This window comes from Grampus griseus (assembly GCF_964374135.1).
Source record: "Grampus griseus genome assembly, chromosome: X".
In the NCBI taxonomy this organism is placed as follows: domain Eukaryota; kingdom Metazoa; phylum Chordata; class Mammalia; order Artiodactyla; family Delphinidae; genus Grampus; species Grampus griseus.
The window spans coordinates 32908314-32932319 of record NC_138999.1 but is presented as its reverse complement, the minus strand read 5'-3'; the positions used below and the strand labels follow the sequence as shown (position 1 = coordinate 32932319).

Here is a 24006-nt window from a genome sequence, read left to right as displayed (position 1 = left end):
AGCAGTAAACTGAGTAAAAGAAGGCAATTGTGTCATGTTACCAAAGTTAAAAGAACTGTATTATAAATTTAGACTTCTGACTCCTAGCCTATTCAGCCTTCCCTCAAATACAGGAGAAATGAAATAGTAGGGATGAGTTTTTAAGAGTGCTTTCCTAGAAATCCAAGATGCAAGAAGCACGTCTGAAAGCACTAATTGAAACACCCTATGCCAACTACCAACTTCTACACATTCAACTCACTTGTCTAAGAACTACCGTAATTTTTTAATATCCTTATCAAGCCCTCAAATCAAACGAACCCTCTATTTTCCCTCATCCAGCTAAGAATCCTTGGTGCCCAACTTCATTCAATCTGTTACGCAAACCTCTCTATTCTTGCTCCTCTATTCTTTTGCAGCCTCCATCACAACGTGTACCCTGGAGGAACTTAGCTGCCTTTTCCACAGCTGCACGTGCTGGGCCTGCTGTGACTCAAATGACCACCTCCACTCAGATGACTACACTAATGGCAGAGCCTGAGACAAACATTTGGATGCAGGCAGTTCATCTGGGAGGGGAGCCTAGGAAACAGAGTGAAGGAGGGAAGGAAGCCAGGCTCATAAATACTACATACACTATTAAAGCTGGTTACCACTGTGGCAAATGGGCCTCATTCCCACTGGGGATCCACAAAGGACCATATATACCGGACCACCACAGGAGGGAGACCACCTCCTGTGGTGGTCATGGGCCTTGTTGCTTGCCAGCTCCAAGATCCAGGCTGTCAGGTCACAGATACACACGCAAAATGCATTATCCAGTAGAGGTTCAATTGTCTTCCCTCTCACAATGTAATAAAACCAGTCTTATTTCCAATTACACACTTTTTTCAATATTCCTACTCAACATTCCTTTGTTCCCTTTTGAACTGGTTTTAGCATCTGTCCATTCCCTCATGAGTAATAAAATCTTTAATGTGTCCATATCTATATGAGCGACAAGATTTCATCCTTTTTGAAAAATATCTTTTAACCGCTCTGGAGCTCACAATGAGATACTCAATAGATTCACCTGTCAGAGCCAGGTAAACACTGTTCACGGAGAAGTGTGCCTTGTATGCAGTTAAAGCCCAGTCGTGTCTTTTCTTGGCTCTCCTGGGTGAAGCGAGAGCACGGACAGAACTGTGTTGACTCTGTGTTCCTCTAACTTTAAATTGCCTCTCTACTAATGTCGTGTTTCGGTTTTGTTTTCTTTCATTTATGGCCATTAAGTTATTCCACATCGTTGGCAGAAATGGATGGGGATTTGGTTTGAGGGTCTGACCATCTGGAGCCCTCTCTAAATGGGTTCATGGTTTAGAGAGATTCAGGTCCATACGATTCAGGTCTCTGCTAGGTGTGAGGCAACAGAGAATCTGGTTTGTCAGATTTATTTCTCAGTCCGTTTGTTAGTTCATATCAATTTAAAATTTCATGCCCTTTGGGAAGAAAACAGCTCTTTGAAATCTGGACTGGGGAGATTTTCTGTTTGTGTTTACTCTTGATCTGTGACTGAAATTGTAGAACTGAAGCTATTTCTCTGTGGCTGTATGTCTATGTGTCTGTAATTCAGAAATTTCTTCATCTTTGTGTGAGTATGTAACATTTTCCTACCTTTGGATAGTATTAATACATTAGATTATAAAGTCTCTTAATTTAAAGGACCTCTGTTCTGATTGGCATATCTAAATAAACAATTGCTTATATAAATTGAATATAACTAAAATTTCCTAAAATACAAACACTGAACGTGGATGCATCTAGAGACTGTCATATAGAGTGAAGTAAGTCAGAAAGAGAAAAACAAGTATCGTATATTAACTCATATATGTGGAACCTAGAAAAATGGTACAGATGAACCGGTTTGCAGGGCAGAAATAGACATAGATGCAGAGAACAAATGTATGGACACCAAGGGTGGAAAGTGGCAGTGGGGTGGTGGTGGGATGCATTGGGAGATTGGGATTGACATGTATACACTGATGTGTATAAAATGGATGACTAATAAGAAAATAAATTAAAAAAAAATTGAACTACTAGTATTTTAAATGTGCTAGATTTTAGAATACTTTAATAGTTCAAATTTACATAATTTATGTAAATCTTTGACAATGACGACTAGTATAATATTTTGGGTTTAATGACACCTAGGTCCTCTCTGATTCATCAGTGTTAAGTATAATACAAGCATACATTTTTAAGCCTCTTGGGTACATTTTTCTTAAATTTGTATAGGTTTATGATCAAATGAGCTAGAATTACTCCTACTGAAGGTCTAAGATTATGAAAAAAAGTCAATTTATGTTTAAGCAAATCGAGTCATTGTTCTGACAAACCAGTATTTTCCACAGTAATGAGATTTTGTAGTACGTCCCCTTGAAGAGCATTTCCAAAGTCTTTAGATAGCTGAAGTCTCTGGACTGATATTATGAGATAATTTATAGAAATTCAATGGATGCCTAGAAAATGTCTAAGAAAGGATACTAAAACACTGATTACTAAGTATAATTTGAGTTTATATACTTTTGCTTCTTATTTATATATTCTACAAAGAGGCTATATCTTTGGGTTTGTAAATGAATATGTTCATTTCTGCCATGATGTGAAACTATAGAAAGGAATTGCGTGGCTGAATAAAGCTGGGTTGAATGTATTCATGAGTTCTACTAAAATGACAGAAATTTACAGCGATCAACCCCCTAGTTTGCGCCATGAAATACAAGTGAGTGCTTAAAAGTTATACTTAATTTATGTAAATGAGACTCTACAAGAATGAGTCTCTACTAGGAGTCTGAAGATAATGAGACACTTTTAAAATTAGGGGCAAAAAAGGGAATGTTTCTGTCCTGAAGTAAAATGACTTGTTCCAGAATGGAAAAGAGGAAGAATGGTGAAGAAAAAAACCTGAATGAATACAGAAAGCTGTAAGTCTGTGGAAAGAGAATCTGAAAAGTAACACCTATCTGTGTTAAAAGTTTGCCAAATCTGCCTCAGTTTTGATGGGTTTACTTGTAAGATTGTCAAAAAGAGATTGTGGGTCCTTTAAAATGAAATATTACATTGAAGCAAACCTAGAATTTATTTGCTCTCTGTGAAAATGAGAAAGTTTTTTGGAGTATTGGTCTGCTCCTAATAAGAGGTTACTCTGCACCTGTATTAGTTTCCTATGGCTGCTGTAACAAATTACCACAAACTTGATGGCTTAAAACAACACACATTTATTCTTTTACAGTTTTGGAGGCCAGAAGTCTCAACTCAGTTTCTCTGGGTTAAAATCAAGGTGTCATTAAGGCCATGCTCCCTCCAGAGGCCCTAGAGAAGAATCCATTTCCTTGACTTTCCAGCTTCTAGAGCTGTATACCTTGCATTCCTTGGCTAGTGGCTCCTTCCTTCATCTTCAAAGTCAGCAGTGTAGCAACTCGCTCCAGTCCTCACATTATCATCTCATTCTGTAATCAAATCACCTCCTGCCTCTCTAAGGACACTTGTCATTACATTAAGGGCCCACCTGGCTAATCTACAATACTCTTCACGTCAATCTCTTTATCTGGATAGTCCTTTTGGCCATATAAAGTTCACAGGTTCTGGGGATTAGAAACTAAATATCTTTGGGGTCATTAACCAGCCGTCGACCTCACCTTCTACGTAATCTGTCCAAATAGCAGAGATTCGATATCTCACCACAATAACGCTTTGCTATGACTTTATCATGCCCTTGATTATTCTCTTTAAAGTAAAAGAAACAATAGAAGTTCTGCATTTACCATTGTGCTAATGATTTTTTTGTATTTAATTAAATGCTATATTGTCACTTTATTTAATAAATAACCAAGCTATAATCATTCATGTACTCAGATACCCACGATCTTATCTTAATTCTCAAACCTCCTGGAAATTTTTCAATTTTGCCTTCCAACACTGAATCCAAAATGAAAAGTGAAATGAAACTTCACAACATCTTTTGGATTTAAAACTGTCTGAGATTTCCCAGAGGCCCCCAGAAAGTAAAAAAGATTTGTTCCTTCACCTTATAAAAAGAGAGGTGTTAGAAATAATTGGCTTCATTTCCTATGTTAGTATTGATTAGTTGCATGAAAAAAAGTCAAATCAAAAGAGGTATTAGCCTTCCCTAGATTAAATGTGAATAGGGAAATATTATTAATATCAATATTTCAGAAGTTTTATGTTGTAAGTGACGTTCTTGGATATTTGTCAGCACCCTTACTGTCCATTATATGTTTCTAATTATCAGAGCCCTGCTGGTGCCTTCCCTGACGATGTTAGGTAAAAAAATTATAGTGTTTTTGGTCATATTTAAGTAAATTAAAAAAATAGTCGGGCACACCTTTCTTCTTAAATTTTACTAACAATTTCTAGACCAGTGCTTTTATACACACACATATATATATATATATATATATATACACATATATATATATATATACACATATATATATATATATATATACACATATATATATATATATATTTTTTTTTTCGGTACACGGGCCTCTCACTGTTGTGGCCTCTCCCGTTGCGGAGCACAGGCTCCGGACGCGCAGGCTCAGTGGCCATGGCTCACGGGCCCAGCCGCTCCGTGGCATGTGGGATCTTCCTGGACCGGGGCACGAACCCGTGTCCCCTGCATTCGCAGATGGACTCTCAACCACTGCGCCACCAGGGAAGCCCTAGACCAGTGCTTTTAAAATGAGGAGGCACATCAAACCCTTCTATGGAGTTTTATTAACATAAAGATGTTTAAAATCTACTTTAGACTTCATTGGAGACAGGCTTAATCATTACATTTATAGATATTTTCCCTATACCTCTTTTTTTTTGGATTGGCTTTATTATCCTATTTTGCATGTTACAAAATTTTTCCTCTTCAACTGTACCATTTTCATTATGCATTCGTACCAGACTTCTCACCTGTGAAAATTATCACAAGTCATAAGTGACCCCCAGACATTTAAAGTCTCTGCTATCTCCAGATACATTTTTACTAACTCTGAGGCTACCCTGAAGGCCCTACAATCAGCTACAGGACAGAACTCTTGTCTTCAACAAAGCAGGATGGTCTCAGAACTCTGTGGAAAACGACAGTAACTCTGGTACTTCAAGAAAAGGCTGTTGAGCACAGGCTTCTGACGTCATCACATAATCCCCTTTGAGACCACGTCAGTGGACAGAGTCAGAATTTCAAGAACACCTTAATTGAGAAGGAAATGGATTCATCACACGGCTCTCACACTGTCCAATGGAACAAGGCCTAGGTATACAAAGTCTGAAGACCTGTACTATAAAATCAGCCCTTTGATCCTAATCTGTCTGGCCTCCAAATAAAACACAAGTGGAAGTTTTGAGAGTGAATTGTTGAGAATGTTTTCCTAGAAACCCAGGACACCTTGACACCTCTACACTGAAGAGTTTGGCTTCTTTTCCCCAGGGGAGACCATTAAACCCTTTCTATGTCAAGACCACCCATTTCTCAGGATACAGCAGAGGAGGCTCAACAACAGGCAGCAGGGCTGGGCTCTCGTCCCTACTGTGGACCCACTTGCCACGTGACCTTGGGAGAGCTGATCGGCATCTCTGGGCCAAAGTGGCCTCAGCTGTAAAATGGAGACCCTAAAACCAATCCCTGTCCTCTGTGCCCCACTTTCAGTAGAGAACTTTCCTTAGGAAAAGATCACAGACTGGTAACTGTACACCTCGAGCAGATCTTTGAGATAATTCAGTCCAACCTCCTCATCTTATAGCCATGGAAGCTGACGTGCCCCAAGTAAACTACACTTACGGGAGACCAGAACACAGTTTCCCCCCATCTTCTTTCACTATTTTGCACTTTTGTGCCATGAAGACTCTCTTCCACAGTCCAGTTGGTGAATTCTTCTCATCCTACATCTCAGAACCCAAGTATCTCACAGCCGCATTATCTAACCTGTCTCTCTGCTGCAAATTGGTTTCCTTTAGTAGATTTTGCTTTAACAGAAGTTCAGACAGATTTTCCCCACCGCGATTCTACAACCCTAAATATCAGAGAAACCAATCTTCCGTGTTCACGAAGAACTGTAGAGAAATACTAAACGATACAAAATGAAGTTCCTTAGATTTAAAACCATACCCCTAAAAGAATAAAATAAAATAAATTCATTATCTCAATCTGTTTGAACTGTGGATTGCGGACTGGTACTGGTCAAGGAACTGTTTGTTACTGGCCAGCTCCAAAAATGGAAATTGAGAGTCAGCATTTAGGAACACAGCAATCTGGCTTCACCCCAATATTTAAGGGAGTGGGCTCATCCAGTGAATAGGGTCTACACCAGTCCTGGAGATGTGGTACTCCAGTGATGAGTCAAATGTGAGCTGTGTATCAGTCATGCATAATAGGACCTCCTATCAGTTCATAAGGAATTAGAACAAAAAGAACAGATAATACTGGCCCTACACTAAAGGCAGTTTGAGAAGCCCTGTACTATAATACATCATCAAATGAGAAAATTGATCCTTCTGAATACTGTGAACTGAGAATTAATCTGTGGTGTGAGTAACAAGTTCAAGTCTCTGTAGTGGCCAGACAGTTACTAGAAGTGAGTGAAGTGGGTGAGACATGAAATCCAAAAGAGACAAGTGGCAGACCAGAGGCCTGACCTTAATGGGAGAGCATCTCGTATCTCCAGTTCACTGCAACCACAGGGACACCCAGACATTTTGATTTCACGAGAGAAGCCAGAAATCCAGATATTCAGGGAAAAAGTCTGTGATTTTAAATGTCAGCAGCTTATGAATTTTCTTTCAAGACGTCTGTGTAGGACTAACAAATGCCATCCAGATTAGGTCTGTAAGCTGCCACTGTGCAGCTTATGCTTTAGGAAAGGATGTATTAGAGGTTACTAGAAGGTCCCTCATTTTAAAATTCTAATTTGGGGCCCCAAAGTCCTGTTCTAAAGAGTCAGAGCCACATGACTGCAGGACCTGTCAGACTCGGGGACCAGGGGAGCCTGGGCCTTCAAAACACCTCTCTTCTCAGAGGTTGTCTTCAGTGGGAGGCCAGCCTAGGTCCCAGGCCTCGTGTTCATGCCAACAGCAAACCGACGTTACTCTCCAAGATCTTTCCAGGCTCGACTCGGGGGCTCATGCCGTCCCACACGTGATGTTTTCCCGTGTGTTGACCCGTGTCTGGTGTCTGACCCTGGCCGGCCCTGACACTGCTTTTGATCACAGACCTCGTTTGGCAGCCACACCCTCCCCAGCATCTGTCCCTACTCACTCCGGTTTTAGTTTTCCCACTCCCAACAGGGCACTGGTCGTCACTGGTGTTCTCTCTGCAGGGCTCGCATTAGAATAAATCCCTCTTCACCATCCCCCTTCCCACCTCTTCAAAATGTACAAAAAGCCTAAACCTGGTTGCCTCATGCTTTCCCAGGGGCAGTGGTTCTCACCCTCTGCCTGCCCTCCTCCCCTGCGTGGACGATTCCCGGTCCCGTGTAGGAGGGGATTTGGCAGGGGGCGCAGTTAGACTGATGACGTGCTGGCCGGGGGCCCCATGTCTCCTGTTAAAGCCACAGGCACAGCTGAAGCACGATTCCTAAAGGGATGGTGGTATAACTCTGCCTGATTCTCCCATGTCCAGGTGACTCTGCAGAAGGTTTGCCAACACGAGGTCAGTAAAGCTCAACCTCCAAACTCGGACATCAAACAGAGAGTGTAAAAGAGCTCAGGAAGCCTGGCTCCCTGCAGGTGTCCCGGGGACCACTACTGCTGACTACGGCATGGACTGTAAGGGGACCCCCGAGCACACACACCTGCTAATCTGATGTGGCTTACCCACCTACTATGACTTCTCTGGCCCTTAAGGAATTCCTCTGGTGTGACTTTTTTTTTTTTTCCACATCTTTATTGGAGTATAATTGCTTTGCAATGGTGTGTTACTTTCTGCTTTATAGCAAAGTAAATCAGTTATACATATACATATGTTCCCATATCTCTTCCCTCTTGCATCTCCCTCCCTCCCACCCTCCCTATTCCACCCCTCCAGGCGGTCACAAAGCACCAAGCTGATCTCCCTGTGCTATGCGGCTGCTTCCCACTAGCTATCTACCTTACGTTTGGTAGTGTATATATGTCCATGCCTCTCTCTCGCTTTGTCACAGCTTACCCTTCCCTCTCCCCATATCCTCAAGTCCATTCTCTAGTAGGTCTGTGTCTTTATTCCTGTCTTACCCCTAGGTTCCTCATGTCATTTTTTTTTCTTAAATTCCATATATATGTGTTAACATATGGTATTTGTCTTTCTCTTTCTGACTTACTTCACTCTGTATGACAGACTCTAGGTCTATCCATCTCATTACAAATAGCTCAATTTCATTTCTTTTTATGGCTGAGTAATATTCCATTGTATATATGTGCCACATCTTCTTTATCCATTCATCCGATGATGGACACTTAGGTTATTTCCATCTCTGGGCTATTGTAAATAGAGCTGCAATGAACATTTTGGTACATGACTCTTTTTGAATTATGGTTTTCTCAGGGTATAGGTCCAGTAGTGGGATTGCTGGGTCATATGGGAGTTCTATTTGTAGTTTTTTAAGGAACCTCCATACTGTTCTCCATAATGGCTGTACCAATTCACATTCCCACCAGCAGTGCAAGAGTGTTCCCTTTTCTCCACACCCTCTCCAGCATTTACTGTTTCTAGATTTTTTGATGATGGCCATTCTGACTGGTGTGAGATGATATCTCATTGTAGTTTTGAGTTGCATTTCTCTAATGATTAATGATGTTGAGCATTCTTTCACGTGTTTGTTGGCAATCTGGATATCTTCTTTGGAGAAATGTCTATTTAGGTCTTCTGCCATTTTTGGATTGGGTTGTTTGTTTTTTTGTTATTGAGCTGCATGAGCTGCTTATAAATTTTGGAGATTAATCCTTTGTCAGTTGCTTCAGTTGCAAATATTTTCTCCCATTCTGAGGGTTGTCTTTTGCTCTTGTTTATGGTTTCCTTTGCTGTGCAAAAGCTTTGAACTTTCATTAGGTCCCATTTGTTTATTTTTGTTTTTATTTCCATTTCTCTAGGAGGTGGGTCAAAAAGGAGCTTGCTGTGATTTATGTCATAGAGTGTTCTGCCTATGTTTTCCTCTAAGAGTTTGATAGTTTCTGGCCTTACATTTACGTCTTTAATCCATTTTGAGCTTATTTTTGTGTATGGTGTTAGGGAGTGATCTAATCTCATACTTTTACATGTACCTGTCCAGTTTTCCCAGCACCACTTATTGAAGAGGCTGTCCTTCCTCTACTGTACATTCCTGCCTCCTTTATCAAAGATAAGGTGATCATATGTGCGTGGGTTTATCTCTGGGCTTTCTATCCTGTTCCATTGATCTATCTTTCTGTTTTTGTGCCAGTACCATACTGTCTTGATTACTGTAGCTTTGTAGTATAGTCTGAAGTCAGGGAGTCTGATTCCTCCAGCTCCGTTTTTCGTTCTCAAGATTGCTTTGGCTATTTGGGGTCTTTTGTGTTTCCGTACAAATTGTGAAATTTTTTTTCTAGTTCTGTGACTTCTGGTCAGGCATCCAGGAGACTATGCTTTGTGCTAAAACAAGCCACGGCCAGAAGCCAAAGTAAACAGCTTTTCCTAATCAAATGCTATTTAACCAACATGGCAGGATTTGAGTATCATGATCGATTCCCTGGCACCACCCACCCTGGAGGCATCTCCCTGTTGGCTGAAGGTCACTGGAAGATGAGGAACCATGCCCTGGACACCAAGAGGCTCCACTTCAGGGACGGGGTGGCACTGTTGGTGCCATGATGTGACCAGCTGAAGGTGACTCTCCACCTGCAGTCGCTGGGGAGAGGCCTGCTAGCCACTCATGTGAGCAGAAGAGCAAGAGGGGGGCTTGGCGGAGGCCAGGAGGCCTTCACGGCTCTTCTAACGAATCACAAATTTGTGCGGTGGACATCTTGGCAATGAGGCTTCTGTAAATGTTTGGCTGAATGAGCACCAGGTGTCAAGAAAAGTTTCCTGGATTAAACAAGCACCTACTCCACTGAGCTCTAAGCACACCCGACATTGTTACTCTAGATAATGCTGTGAAGTTGGCAAAGGCTCAGTCAGCTCCAAGCTTTATTAGATGGTACAAGGAAGCAGAGACGGTGAGTCACCGGGCAGAGGGGAGCAGACAGGGCGAGGGCTGTCTGGTTCCCGGATGCAGCCCTGGCTTTCCCCCTGCACAGGAGGCACTCTCACTCTTGTCCCCCCACGAGCTTCGAGCTTTGGCAGGCCGGGGTTTTCACAGCCAGAGGCCCAAGCATCCAGCAGTCACGGGAGAACCAGGCCTGGCAGCACCTTGGGGAAACCTGTCTGAGCATCTGGTACACGGGGAGGGAGACACAGGCAGCCATCTGTTAAGGGCGTGCCCTGTGCCAGGCTCTGTGTTAAGCCGCGGTTTACAGGCACACGGTGACTTAGTCTTTGGGAAAATCCCAAGATGGAGGAACGCTGATTATCCCCGTTTTACAGGTGAGGAAGCTGCTGCCCACAGGAAATAGATGAATGTCCAAGATCATGTAGCCAGAAAGTGGGGAACTGGGATGGTGAACCCAGGTCCACTGATGCCACAGTTCAAGCCAGCTGTGCAGCCTCTGATCAGTCCTTTATGACAGGCCAAGAGGCAGCAGACGGTGGCCCTTCAGCATATGATGAACAGGAGAAAATGCCAGATGTTGACATGGCTAGGAGAGCGATTAGATTTATTCTTCACTTGATGTGACAACTCCTTTTTTAACCTAACACAGCACGTAGAGTGTTTATAAGAATTGTGTGTACTTTTGAGTCTATCACTTGGGACAGAATTTATATACTTATACATCTTAAAACATGTATTCAGCCACTGCTAACTCTGTTCCTCTCTCAAATAAATGATCATAGGTTAGGTGTTTCATCTGAGAATGAGATTTATAATTGTGTTTACAATGGGATACATTCAAAAATAAGTCCAGTAATATTTAGTAATCACAAGAACTGCTTGAATTGCAGATGGTAGGTTTATATAATATTACTATTTAATTTACCAGTGTCCACAAGAGAGGACAGAAGGGTATCTTCCACAGAGAGTATCACAGAACTAGCTAAAAAGCCCTGTCTCAAGTCCTTGTTTTGTAATGAGGCAGGATATAACGAAATAATATATGTCAGGAACCTGGGAACCATTTTTGACATCTCTCTCTGCCTCACCTTCCCATTCAATCAATCATCACCTTGTTCCACTTCTACATCATTAATATGGCTCCAATAACTCATTTCTCCTGTTCCAGCCCACGCCATTATCATTCTCAACTTGACCACTGTAGCAGCCCACTTCCTGGCCTCCTTGTTTCTCCCCTCACCCCTTCCAATCCATTTTCCAGAGTAATCAGCTTCTAAAACTAAATCTGATCATGATACTGTGTTGTTTAAAAATCATGAATGGCTTCCTCTTGCCTCTGGGATAAAGTGTGAAATGCTGGGATGCCCTTTCTTGCTTTTCCTTCATTTGACTTCTCCTCATCTACCAGATTTTGGTTTCAACTTAAGTTCCTCTGGAAAATTTTCCCTCATCTCCCAGACTTGGTTAGATTCCCCCAATAGACCCTTACACAGGACTTTCACTTTGCAGGATTGACCTGAAATAAAATAAGTATATGACTATCTGTTTCATGTTTCTCTATCATGTTCCAAAAGGATATGTGCCGGTCCACCCTGTTCACCACTTTACCCTCATAGCCCAGCACAAGGTCAGGAACACAGGACGTTTTCAATACATATTCATTGACTTCATGAATGAATTCACATAAATCTAACCCCAAATCCTGCCTCCTCTGGTAGACAATGAGTACAATTTCCAACTTTAATAAGATGGAGGTAATCAGATCTATCTCACAGGGATGCTGTGAACATGAAACACAATCATGCCAATCACAGTGCCTAGCACAAAGCAAGGATCTGAGAAACAGTCATCATTACTACCAACAGGACCACCTTGACTGGAAGAGACAAGGGCACTTTGAGATCCAGGCAGGCCAAATGGCAGGACGCGGGGGCCTTCACAGAGCACAGTAACCTTGGTGCACTCACCTGGGCCTCAGACCAACCTATCTTCCAAGGTCCAGAGACTTGATCAAGCCCCTGAGAGCTGACTAGTCTCACGCAAAGACTGAGGCTCATAGACAGTGTCCATTATTCACTGACTATGGGAAAAAAACTCTCCAATAATGTATGATTTCATTTATATGAAATATGTACAATAGGAAAATCCATAGAGACAGAAAGTAGGTTAGTGATAGCCAGGGTCTGGGGAGGGGAAATGAGGAGTGACTGCTAACGGGTATGGGATTTCTTTTCTACGTAAGGAAAATATTCTAAAATTAGATAGTGGTGATGGTTACACAACACTGTGAATATCCTAAAATCTACTGAATTGTACTCTTAAAATGGTGAATTTTATGTTATATGCATTATACTGCAATTAACAAAAACCTCTCCAGTGGACCACGTGGCCAGCTCCACCTCCCCTTTAAGCTCTGCCAAGGCCAAATTCATCAATGTTTGCTCAGTGAGCATAGAATCAGAGAGGAGGGGTTATATAGACTTTGAAAGTTGAATGGGGTCAGGTTCTGATGGACTTCATGTCCCTCTCCTGTCAAGAATGGACATTTCTATCGGTCTGGACACAAGGTGTGGCAGATACTGTTAGCTGCCCACTCAATATCCATTCCTCCTCTTAGTTTAAGAAAACATAATTTCCTTGTGGGTGGCAAGGGGCCCAACCCTGGGCAGGTTATGACTAGTCTAGTCCAGTGTTCCCAAACTTTGCTGAAGATAAAAATTACCTGGAGCATTTATTTAAAAAACAAAAGAGAAAAAAATCAAGAGACATATCGTAGGCTCCCATTCCATACCCAGCAAATCACAATTTCCAGGTTATCTGTAGATTTTTAACAGCCCCCCCCCCAACCTCCTGTGACTCTAATCAACGTCAGCAAAGTTGAAGGAATGCTGCTGTAAGCCACTGGTGGCAATCATTTCTATGCCCAGCTTTCCTAGCATTTCTTGCACCGAGGTGACCATGTGACCAGTCCTGGTCAATGAGACCTAAATAAAGTCTATTAGGGAGGTTTCTAGGAAAGCTTTTCCTTACTAATAAAGGAAGAAAGACACTCGCCCTTCTGCCTTCATCCCTCTTCCTACCTTGAATGCAGCTACGATGGATTCTATGCAGTAGCAACCCAAAAGAAAGACCAGTGGAACTTCAGGAACATCAACTCTACCATTGTGAGCAGCTGATATAATGCCAGCAACGGCCTAACTCCAACTTCATCTTAGATAAGCAAAATAATGGGTTGTTTAACCTTGTAGTCAAGTGTTTATTCCTTGCACCAAATGCATTCCTAATCATATGACAGATATTGCCAATGTTTGCCTCTGTGACACACCCCAGCCTGTCCTCCAATTACAACTGCCTTTCCCCTTCCGGGTGAGGGATCCCTTCCTCAGATATGTTAAGGCAGTGATTAGGGTTAGTCAAAACCTATACAACTGGCAGTCATCTACATTTTTAAGAGGACCATGCCCACTTCCTTTCTCTCTATATATTTGATTGATCATTTAATTCTCAGAGGACTTATTCCAAGTTCTTGGGGGGCATGTCACAGATATTCTTTGTGACACTGACATTTTATGAGATATCTCATATTTTATGAGATAGACATTTCATTTTCCTGAATAGAATTCTATCTGAAAAACTGTAACTAGGGTTGGCAAACTTTCTGTAGAGAGCCAGACAGTAAATACTTTATGCTTTGTGGCCCATGCTTTCTGTGTTGCAACTATTCAACGACTCAACTCTGCTAAAAAAACAAACAAACAAACAAAGCAGACATAGAGAACAGGTAAATGAAAGGGTGTGACTGCATTCCAATAAAATTTTATTTACAAAAACAAGCAGTGCCTGATTACACCCATGGGCTGCTGTTTGCCAACTTCTGAACTAAAAGACAATCTTCATTTTCAATAACTTGAGAAAAAAATTGAATCTACTTGTAAAAATCAAATAGGTTATCACCACATCTGGTCTCTTGCTGTGTTCCTGCCACATAGAAAAATAATGAACTGGGAAAAGGGTATAGTGGCATGCAGAGGACTCACCTTGGTCAATGCCCATTCTAGTTATAAGTCCTTAGAGAACAAGGATGCTGCTACATTTATTGAGCACCTACTGTCTACCTGGGGCTGTGGGAGGCATTTTCACATAAATGTTAATCCACCAAGGTCCAAGATCTCAACCTAAAGTCCTGATATATCTTAAGAATTACAGTCACTCTGAGGTAACCTGGATAAGGGATACAGTTGTAACATGCAAATATCCTGTGACCCAGCCATAAATTAAAGTCATTTTACCATCCAGCCTAGATTATAGGCAGAAAGAGGATAATACTGAGGGAAGTGAGATTAATGAGTGATTTATTTTAAAAGATTCCAGTTTCAGTGCTGTCTTAAATATGTATTTTTTCAGCCTAAGGCTTTTAACTCACTTTTGTTTATCTATATAGCAAAACTTACCAGAATATCTGGTTTTCATTTACTAATAATATTAATATTTGTGAAGGATTCTTTCCTCTTTTCATATGAAGGTTTTTCACTTGTGTCCAATGCATGTACAGGTTTTTTCTTTAAAATATGGCTTAATCAAAACCTGCCCTCAATTTGATGATGCGAGAATAGCCCAAAGGTTAGAGAACTGTGTTCATTTTAAAGCTGAGATACCTATTAGAACTTCAAGAAAACAGGACAGTGCTCTTGATTCCCTCATTCACCACAAAAAAGCTGTTACAACCAACTGTGTATCAGCTGGTTTACAACTATCACTGAATGACAGAGGCAAAAACCAAAGAGGCCCAGCCTCTGGCGGCTGTATTTTCAGCCTACGGCAAGTTGTATTTTCCAAAATGGTCACAGCAGTGAACTTCTAGAACTCTGCCATTCCCCAACAAAAGTCAGAGATTCCTTTCCTCCCTTTCCCTTGAACCTCTACAGGATTCCTGACTGCTTCAACAAAGAAAATACAGAAGTGATGCTGCATGACTTCCAATGCTGGATCACAAAAGGGATACTCTACCACCTGGCCCTCTCTCACTCTTCGGATACTTGCCCTTGAAAGCAGCCACCATGCTGTGAGGAAGCCCAAACTAACCTACATGGAGAGATGAAGTGGGGAAGATCTGAAGCCCCGAGCAACAGCCAGCATCGACCATAAGAAATGCGAGTGAATGAGTCCTCAATGGATTCTAACTCTACATCTTTGATCCACCCCGGCTAATACACAGTGGAGCATAGGTGAGCCCTGCCTAAAGGGCAGATTCATAAGCAAAATAAACGTCGTTATTATTTTACTTCACTATGTTTTGAGCTTAGTAACTGGAACACAGACTTAGGATTGGATGCACATATAAACGAACTTCGCCAAAAACAAGATAAACCTTATGTTTTGCTCTCCACTTTGATTCCCAAATGCAAATAGAAATTAAAAAATATACATACATCTTCCGATAGTGACATCCTGCTGCAGGGCGGTTATATACAGCTGCAGGGTCAGTTGAGGGGCTGAGCCCAGGAAAGCCTGGATCACTGATGCCCGGCTGAATGCAGATCGGTGGGTGAATAGCTTGCCCTCTGCCTGGCCCACTTCCTTCTCAATTTCCTCTGAGAGGCCATTTTTTGGCATCTGTCGCTTCTTGGTGATGCTGACATAAGGCTCTTCAATGTGGTTTGACTGACAATAGATGCAGAAGACTTCAAAACACCTGGAAACAAACCAGCAAGTCATGACAATCAGAGGCAGACAGGATTCTGTCTTTTCTCAGTTACCCTGCTTTCACTTAGCCTGATTCTCAAAGCCTTGACTTGGTTACTCTGAACCGTAGCCTCTCCTCTAAAATCATCCTCTCTAAGGACCAGTTCTGAGCATGCAGTCCTCTTGAGGCCCTCCACCAGGCCAACTGGCCTGAGTGTGAACCAAATTCAGAGGTGATACCGAAGGCCACTGAGGCAAGGAAACCAAGTAGAGAATGGAATAGGAAGTGGTTCAGGCTCCAGAGCCACAGAAAAACATTCCATTTCCCTTCCTGACACATATTAGCTGTGCAGCCCTGGACACGTCATTTAACCCAAGCCCTTTCCCTCAATTACAAAGCAGAGATAAAACCTACTTTGCTGCACTGTTATGGAGATAATACAGTATATGGGTATGTGTGTATGCATGTATATACACACACACATATATTTGTGTATATATATAGATATATATATATGCACATATATATTTTTCACATCTAATAGATGTCCCAAATCACCTCAGTTAAAACAGCAGCTACGGGACTTCCCTGGTGGCGCAGTGGTTAAGAATCTGCCTGCCAATGCAGGGGACACAGGTTCAAGCCCTGGTCCGGGAAGATCCCACAGGCCACGGAGGAACTAAACCTGTGCGCCACAACTACTGAGCCTGCGCTCTAGAGCCCTTGAGCCACAACTGCTGAGCCCACGCACCTAGAGCCCGTGCTCCACAACAAGAGATGCCACCGCTCGCTGCAACTGGAGAAAAGCCCACGGGCAGCAACGAAGACCCAACGCGGCCAAAAATAAATAAAATAAAATAAATAAATTTATATATATTTAAAAAAAACAGCAGCTATGGTTGGAAGATCCCCCAGTAGTTTCCCATCTAGAATTCCCCTGGAAGACCACATTACCATCTCTGCTCTCTTAAGCTTTTACGGGACATGACTAAAGTCAACCATGCCTGGAAGCCTGCCAGCTCTGTCTTATCTATGGAGTTTCAAGCCTGCCCTAGGGATGGAGCCTTAAGCAGTCACCTTTCTAGACTGATAGAGTACCTGGCTTTTAAAATTGGATTTCCCTCTTTAGGTAATGATATGGGTATCAAAGAGAGGAAGAGTACTGACGTATACGATTTATGCACACACACTCACAAATGGATTGAGGGATTGATATAGGAATGGACAGATGTGTGAAATAAAACATTAACTGTAGAATCTAGGTGACAAGTACTTGGGTGTTCACCGTACAATTCTTTCAAGTTGTCTTCTGTATGTTTGTAAATTTTCCTAACAAAATGTTGGGGAAAAGTATTTTTTTCCTAGGAATAAGAAAAACGTTCATGGCCTTAGGTTTAAAAATTGTTAAAGGACATTTTTTTCCCCAAACGTGCATTTTTATAACAACCTTATAATGCTGCCAGAAGATTTTATGGCTTCGTTTATTTTATTGAGTATTGTTAACTTTGTTCTCTCACCTCGAGGCAACCAGGGCAACAAGAATACACGCATAATTTGAAAGAATAAAACCTGATGTAAGAAACGAAATGCAGGAACTTCTTTAGTGAATACAAACTGGATATATTTTGTGATTATTATCCTTGTTCGTTTGTTCCTGAGAGAAAAAAAGGTACGTAGTAGTATGGGGGGAAGGGGAGGGAGAGTGACAGGCAATTATCTGCTACATTTTGTCCACTGGGGTCATGGACACTTTATTACATGAAAATATGTAAAACAGTGTGGACCAGCTTGTTCAGCTGAAAACAATGAAGTTCAAGGTTTTGAGTTCAAGTCCAGCTTATCCAACTGAATTTGTTCTGAGGAAAAACTCAAATCTATGACTGAGGACTGCTTGAGGCCTAGCAACTTTACACTGTTGGACCACTGACCACAACAAGGACTAGAAGACAGAATAAACTGACCATCTTCTTTATTCTCAAATATGTGATGAATGCAGATGCACTCTGCTAAGTGCTGTGGGGAATGCAAAGATAGCTGGATACCCCGCCTCATTCAGAGGTGCTCACAATCTAAGCAAGAATATGGGACCTATACATAATAAGGATAATAAATAATTAATACAACTAATATTTATATAGCACTTTCAGTTTATAAGATATTTCTCATATATTTCCTCACTTAGAAAGAAAGCCTACTGCAAAAATTTGAATCATACCATTATTTGTAATAGCAAAATTCTGGAAATACTCTAAAGGTCCTCAAATAAAACAGTGATTAAATAAATCCTAATATATGTATTCAATGAAATATTATCCAGTCCTTAAAATTGACAGTATACACATACATATACTGATATATAAAAATGTTTCCTATATTTGGTAAGCAAAAGGAGTAAATTACAATGGAATATATATAGAAAATTCCATTTTTAATAAAAAGAAAATTACATATATATACATACACACAAATCACACACACATACACACCTATACACGTAAATAGTAAAGTGCCTGAGCTGGCTCATACTGACTCATGAGACAATTAAGTAGTTCGGAATTTTTTTTTTTTTTTTTTTGGCTGCATTGGGTCTTCATTGCTGCACACGGGCTTTCTCTAGTTGCAGCAAGCAGGGGCTACTCTTCGTTGCAGTGCACGGGCTTATCATTGTGGTGGCTTCTCTTGTTGCAGAGCATGGGCTCTAGGCACACGGGCTTTAGTAGTTGCAGCATGTGGGCTCAGTAGTTGTGGTACGCAGGCCCTAGAGCACACAAGCTCAGTAGTTGTGGCTCGCAGGTTCTAGAGCACAGGCTCAGTAGTTGTGGCACATGGGCTTACTTGCTCTGCAGCATGTGGGATCTTCCCAGACCAGGGATTGAACCCACGTCCCCTGCACTGGCAGGCAGATTCTTAACCACCATCCCACCAGGGAAGCCCAATAGTTAGGAATTTTGTGAGCCAGTTCTTAAACAACTTCATAACTTGAAATAGGCCATAATGGAAATACTTAAATCACAGAAATCAGCAAATACTACAAATCAGGGTTTCCACTCCCGCCCTGCCACCCCCAGACAGTTTACGGTTTACCAGCTTACCACTGTAAAAATATTAGTAAGGATATACAACAAAACATTAAGAATTGTTTTCTTTAGTTAGCTGGATTAGAACTTTAAAATTTTTTTAGTTGTGCTTATCTGTTTTCTGCCCTTCTGTTGTTTCAACAACAAATATATTTTACTTGAATAATAAAATCAAGCTCAGAATTTTTTTTTTTTTTTTGCGGTATGCGGGCCTCTCACTGTTGTGGCCTCTCCCGTTGCGTAGCAACAGGCTCCGGACGCGCAGGCTCAGCGGCCATGGCTCATGGGCCCAGCCGCTCCGCGGCATGTGGGATCTTCCCGGACCGGGGCACGAACCCGTGTCCCCTGCATCGGCAGGCGTACTCTCAACCACTGTACCACCAGGGAAGCCCAAGCTCAGAATTTTTAAAGACTAAAACAAACAAACAAGTGAAACACCAGCACATGTTAAGAGCTGAATGAATAAAATGAAGGTTCAGAGGAAAAAGCAATTCTCTGGATGCTGAGGAGGGGCTGTGTTTAATGGAAAGCATTTGCAGTCTACCAATGGAAATGAAAGAAGGTCCCAGAAGGAGCTAATCACAGAGGTGGCCCTGAAACCCAGGCGTACCCCCTTGCAATCCACTGTTCTTCCCAACTAATAAAAATCTTAGCACAGAGTTTCACATGTAGTAGGTGTTTAATAAACTTGTGAAAGGCCTTAAGACTTCTGCTATTTGCCACTACTGGTTAAGAAAGCTGATAAGAAACACACTCTACTATTCTTCTTGGAATTCTGCAAGACTCATACAATTACTCCAAACGAGTTTTGTTTTGTTTTGTTTTGTTTTACTTGAGAAGTTGTCTAAATGTAGCCATAAATTAAGTATTTTCATCAAAATCATTCAAGGTAGTTTTTCAGTATTGTGTAGACCAAGGTTTGGCAAACATTTTCTGTATTTACAAAGAGTAAATATTTTAGGCTTTGCAGGCCCTGGTCTCTATTGCAACTACTCAACTCTGCCACTGTAGTGCAAAGGCAGCCACAGACTACACAGAAATGAATGAGCGTGGCTGTGTGCCAATAAAACTTTATTTACAAAAACAGGCCATAGGGGGATTTCACCTGTGGGGCATAGTTTGCTGATTCCTAATGTAGGTAATCAGCAGGTTGATCTATTTTTTTTCCACTTTATCCCATTTTCAAGCGCCATAGTGGAAAGAGTTTATTCCTTAGCTGAAACCATGCATGTTGGTGTCAGCACAAATAATCTGTGGTACCAGAGACCCTCTAAGGTAGTTAATAAAAACACGTTTTCAAAAGAAATACTGATTATGATTTCCTATACGCCACGTTATCTTCCTATGACACACATGCTCTGAGAAGCTACACAAGAACCAAACTGGTTAAAAAGAAAGAAAAGCCACTTGCATAATCTCACTGAGCCTCAATTCTCAACTGTAAAAAAAAGATAATGACAGTTAGCTCACAAGGTTTTACAGTGGATGGAATTAAATACTGTATGTAAAAGCACTTTGCAAGCAACAAGAAAACTCTTCAAACTTAGGCCATTATTATTTTAAAGTCTTTTGAAAGTTTACTAAAGAGAGAAGTACAATGGTGAATCATCTTGCAATGTTCTATAAAAAATACTAGACTCACAGATATAGAGAACAAACTAGTGGTTGCCAGTGGGGAGAGGGAAGGGGGAGGGCCAATATAGGGGTAGGAGATTAAGGGGTACAAACTATTAGGTATAAAATAAGCTATAAGGATATATTGTACAACATGGGCAATATAGCCTATATTTTATAATAACTATAATTGGAGTATAACCTTTAAAATTGTGAATCACTATATATTGTCCACCTGTAACTTATATAATATTGTGTATCAACTATACTTGAATAAAAAAATTACTAGAACTTCTTAGCTTTTACTTTATAAAGCCAGATTTTTATGTACCATTTTTCCTCATTATACCAGTGAAGAAGAATGGGGGAAAATTCCTAGAACCTGTAACTCATTTATATTTACTCCTTCTCCCAGTTAATTTAAAAAGTTAACATAACTGTAAAAGAATGATAAACAAATTTTGCTGTTGTTAAGAGGTGCTTTTCCCCACTCTGGTTTTCCAGAGTATCTATTATCATTCACAGTAAGATTGTCCTTAAAATAGAAAAAAATAAATTCAAGACATTATTCAATGTTTGTATTGTTCCAACCTAGGCTTAATGAGGAAACAACCCTTCAAATTGCAACTACAGTTTTAAATATAAGACTGATATAAATGAAATATGGTGCTCTCCCAATGCCTCCCTGAAGAAGGAGCGGGGCCTAGTTTGCGGTCTTTAGCCCATAATTATTACAGTGTAATGTAATGCAGCTGAACTGAGTGAACTCAAAAACATCATCTCACCTAAAAAGAACATGAGTTTGGTTAGTTAGTACCCACCCCAAATTAAACAGAGCTAAATTATCCCAAAACAGTTTTAAAATATTACTAAGTTCAATCGATAAGAAGGGAAGAGAGACTCTCCTTTGTTTGGGGGAAATAATTTTGATCTTTATGTGAAGCTGATGTCTTAGAGTTAGAATAGAAGCAAACAGTCAGCAGGAAGAACTTGCAATAAGATATTAAGTCACACTAATACACAACATCAACTTGCTTTTCTTTTCATCTGGAAGCTAAGAGGCTTGGAACCACAGTTTGCGTATCTCAGCGTGGGTCCAATATCTTCTTGAAAGAAATCAGCTGCATTAGAATGAAAGCGCCCTTGTTAACGGAAGCGGGTTGTTTATTCCTTTGTTTTTTATGTTTTATTTTGCTTTTCCCCCAAAAAGACATTGACCCGTTCAGAATTTTCTGGAAATAGGTCTCTTTATGGTATTGAAACTTTATTTATAGTTGAGAAGTTATCTCTCCAAAGCACCATGAAACATGTAGAAAAGTATAATAAAAGAGTAAATGATGCACTTTTCTATATTTTTCAGGAGAAAATGAAAATCACCCATAACTCCATCATCCAGAAATTACTACTCTTGCGTCTCTGGCCTTTCCACCTCTTCCAATTCTTCTACCACCTACATCTAAAGTTCAGTATTATAAATTTGTTTCTAATCCAGATAGAAACCCTTTGTTTTGCTTTTCCTACAGAGATGAAAGATATCAAAACGACACATTTAAAACTCTCTTCATGGTCCTTAGATAAGCCAAACTCTACTTCATTACCAGGGATTTCTTTTTCTACTTGTTTTGTGTTAATACAGTTTAATTTCCAGAAATGTCACTAACAGTTTTTCTCAACGCCCAGCAAGTGTTGGGGTCTTCATGACACTTGTGTTCCAACTTCACTGACTGCGTTTAGAAGTTAGGCAGGGCCCCGAAGACATTTCTACAACCCCGTGTGTTACACATCCGAGAGAAAAGAAAGATGCGTGGATTTCTAGAGTCATGTATGTCATGTATGAGAATTACGTAAGTTAATATTTGTAAAAAGTGCAGAACAGTGCCTGGCACACTCCACGTGTTTGATCAATTTAAATTCAATCAGCTGTATACACTTCTACTCTAACGGCCATTTAGAACCCACTTCCTAAGGGCCCGTCATGACACAAACTCATCCTGCCAGATCTCACCTGATCTCAGGGAAAGCATGTCTTTTATGAGGTCGAAGTGTATAAAACTGACCTTTCTGTTCGTCAAATTCAGTTGACTATCAGCAATTTCCTACGCTCGCCCCTAACAGGAAGGCTGTACGCCCCGGCTCGATTCCCACTCTCCCAGGTTCCTGTCGCATTCCTGTGACAGCAACGGTGGAGCTCAGGAGCCGAGGGGCCGGCGTGGGCCCGGTCCGCGACGCCGGCCACCTGTCCCCTCCCCCGGGAGGCCCGACCCCGCCGCCGGGGGTCCCGCACGCACCTGAAGAGTGGCCCGAGCTGTAGCAGGTGCAGCAGCAGCACGAGCGGCCGGTCACGGCTGAAGTCGCGGTGCACGAAGAGGAGCGTGAGCTGCACAAGGGCGCAGGGCAGCAGTGAGAAGAGCAGCGTCAGCGCCTGCCACATGCCGTCCCCGCCCGAGCGGTAGGTGCTGCTCAGGTACAGCGCCGCCGTCGTCTCGGCCACGAACAGGAACACGGACGCCAGCACCGAGCCCGGGAATTTCATCTCCGCGCGTCAGCGGCGCGCACCGGCGACAGACGCGGTGGCGGTAGCGGTAGCGGTGGCGGCGGCGGCTGTCCCGGGGGCTCCCGGCATGCCCGGCCCCAACTGCTCCCGCGCTACGCGTTGCCCGCCAAGGGCGCGAGACCCGGGCCCTGGAGCTGGGCCTGGGGTCAAGCAAACCCGCGGGGCTGGGGCGGGGCGCGCGGCCGGGTCGGGACACGCCCACGCGCACCGTGCGCCGCCCGCGCGCCTCAGTGCCTGCCGCGTCTCTGCGGTGACGAACCGTAGGCAGGCCGCGAACCTGCGCCCAGCTATAGCCCGCGCCGAGCCCCACAGCAGGCGGCGGGTCCCGCCGGCCCCGCGCGCAGCCGCTGGGTCCTAGAGCCCTTTGGTCGGCGCTCGCGTGGGAAACCGTCACATCCCTTCGAAAACCCGCAGCCCATGGGGCCCGGAATCGGGGTCAGGATGCCTTTCCAGCCCAGTCTCTATTTTCTGGACCTAAATAACGCCTAATTCCTCAAAGAGCCAGCGTTTCCGGTCACTTAAAAATAAGCAGACCACACAGATGCTTTTCAAAGTACAAGCACCCAGGATGTACCTTTTCACTGGGCCAAGTCTGAAGCATTGCTTCCAAGGTGAAAGAGCATCAGTGATAATCCCTAAGAGCCAACGCTCTCTTTCCCAGAAAAACTGCCTTCAAAATATATTCCTCGGGGCTTCCCTGGTGGCGCAGTGTTTGAGAGTGCCGTGGGCCATGGCCGCTGAGCCTGCGCGTCCGGAGCCTGTGCTCCGCAACGGGAGAGGCCACAGCAGTGAGAGGCCCACATACCGCAAAAAAAAAAAAAATAAAAAAAAAAAATAAAAATATATATATATATATATATACATATATATATATATTCCTCTGTGGGCTTCCCTGGTGGCGCAGTG

General features: G+C 42.2%; 1 protein-coding gene across 1 annotated transcript in view; it reads right to left on the bottom strand.

Annotated features, from left to right (window-relative positions):
* XK (X-linked Kx blood group antigen, Kell and VPS13A binding protein) overlaps positions 1-23211 on the bottom strand; it is a 52364-nt gene extending 29153 nt beyond the window's left edge. Inside the window, exons 1-2 of the mRNA XM_082680909.1 lie at positions 22835-23211; positions 15602-15864 (exon numbers count right to left, since the gene is read on the bottom strand). Coding sequence (XP_082537035.1) covers positions 15602-15864; positions 22835-23079 — 508 coding nt within the window. The 5' untranslated portion in view covers positions 23080-23211. The remainder of the gene's footprint in view (positions 1-15601; positions 15865-22834) is intronic.
* Positions 23212-24006: the final 795 nt, after the last annotated feature.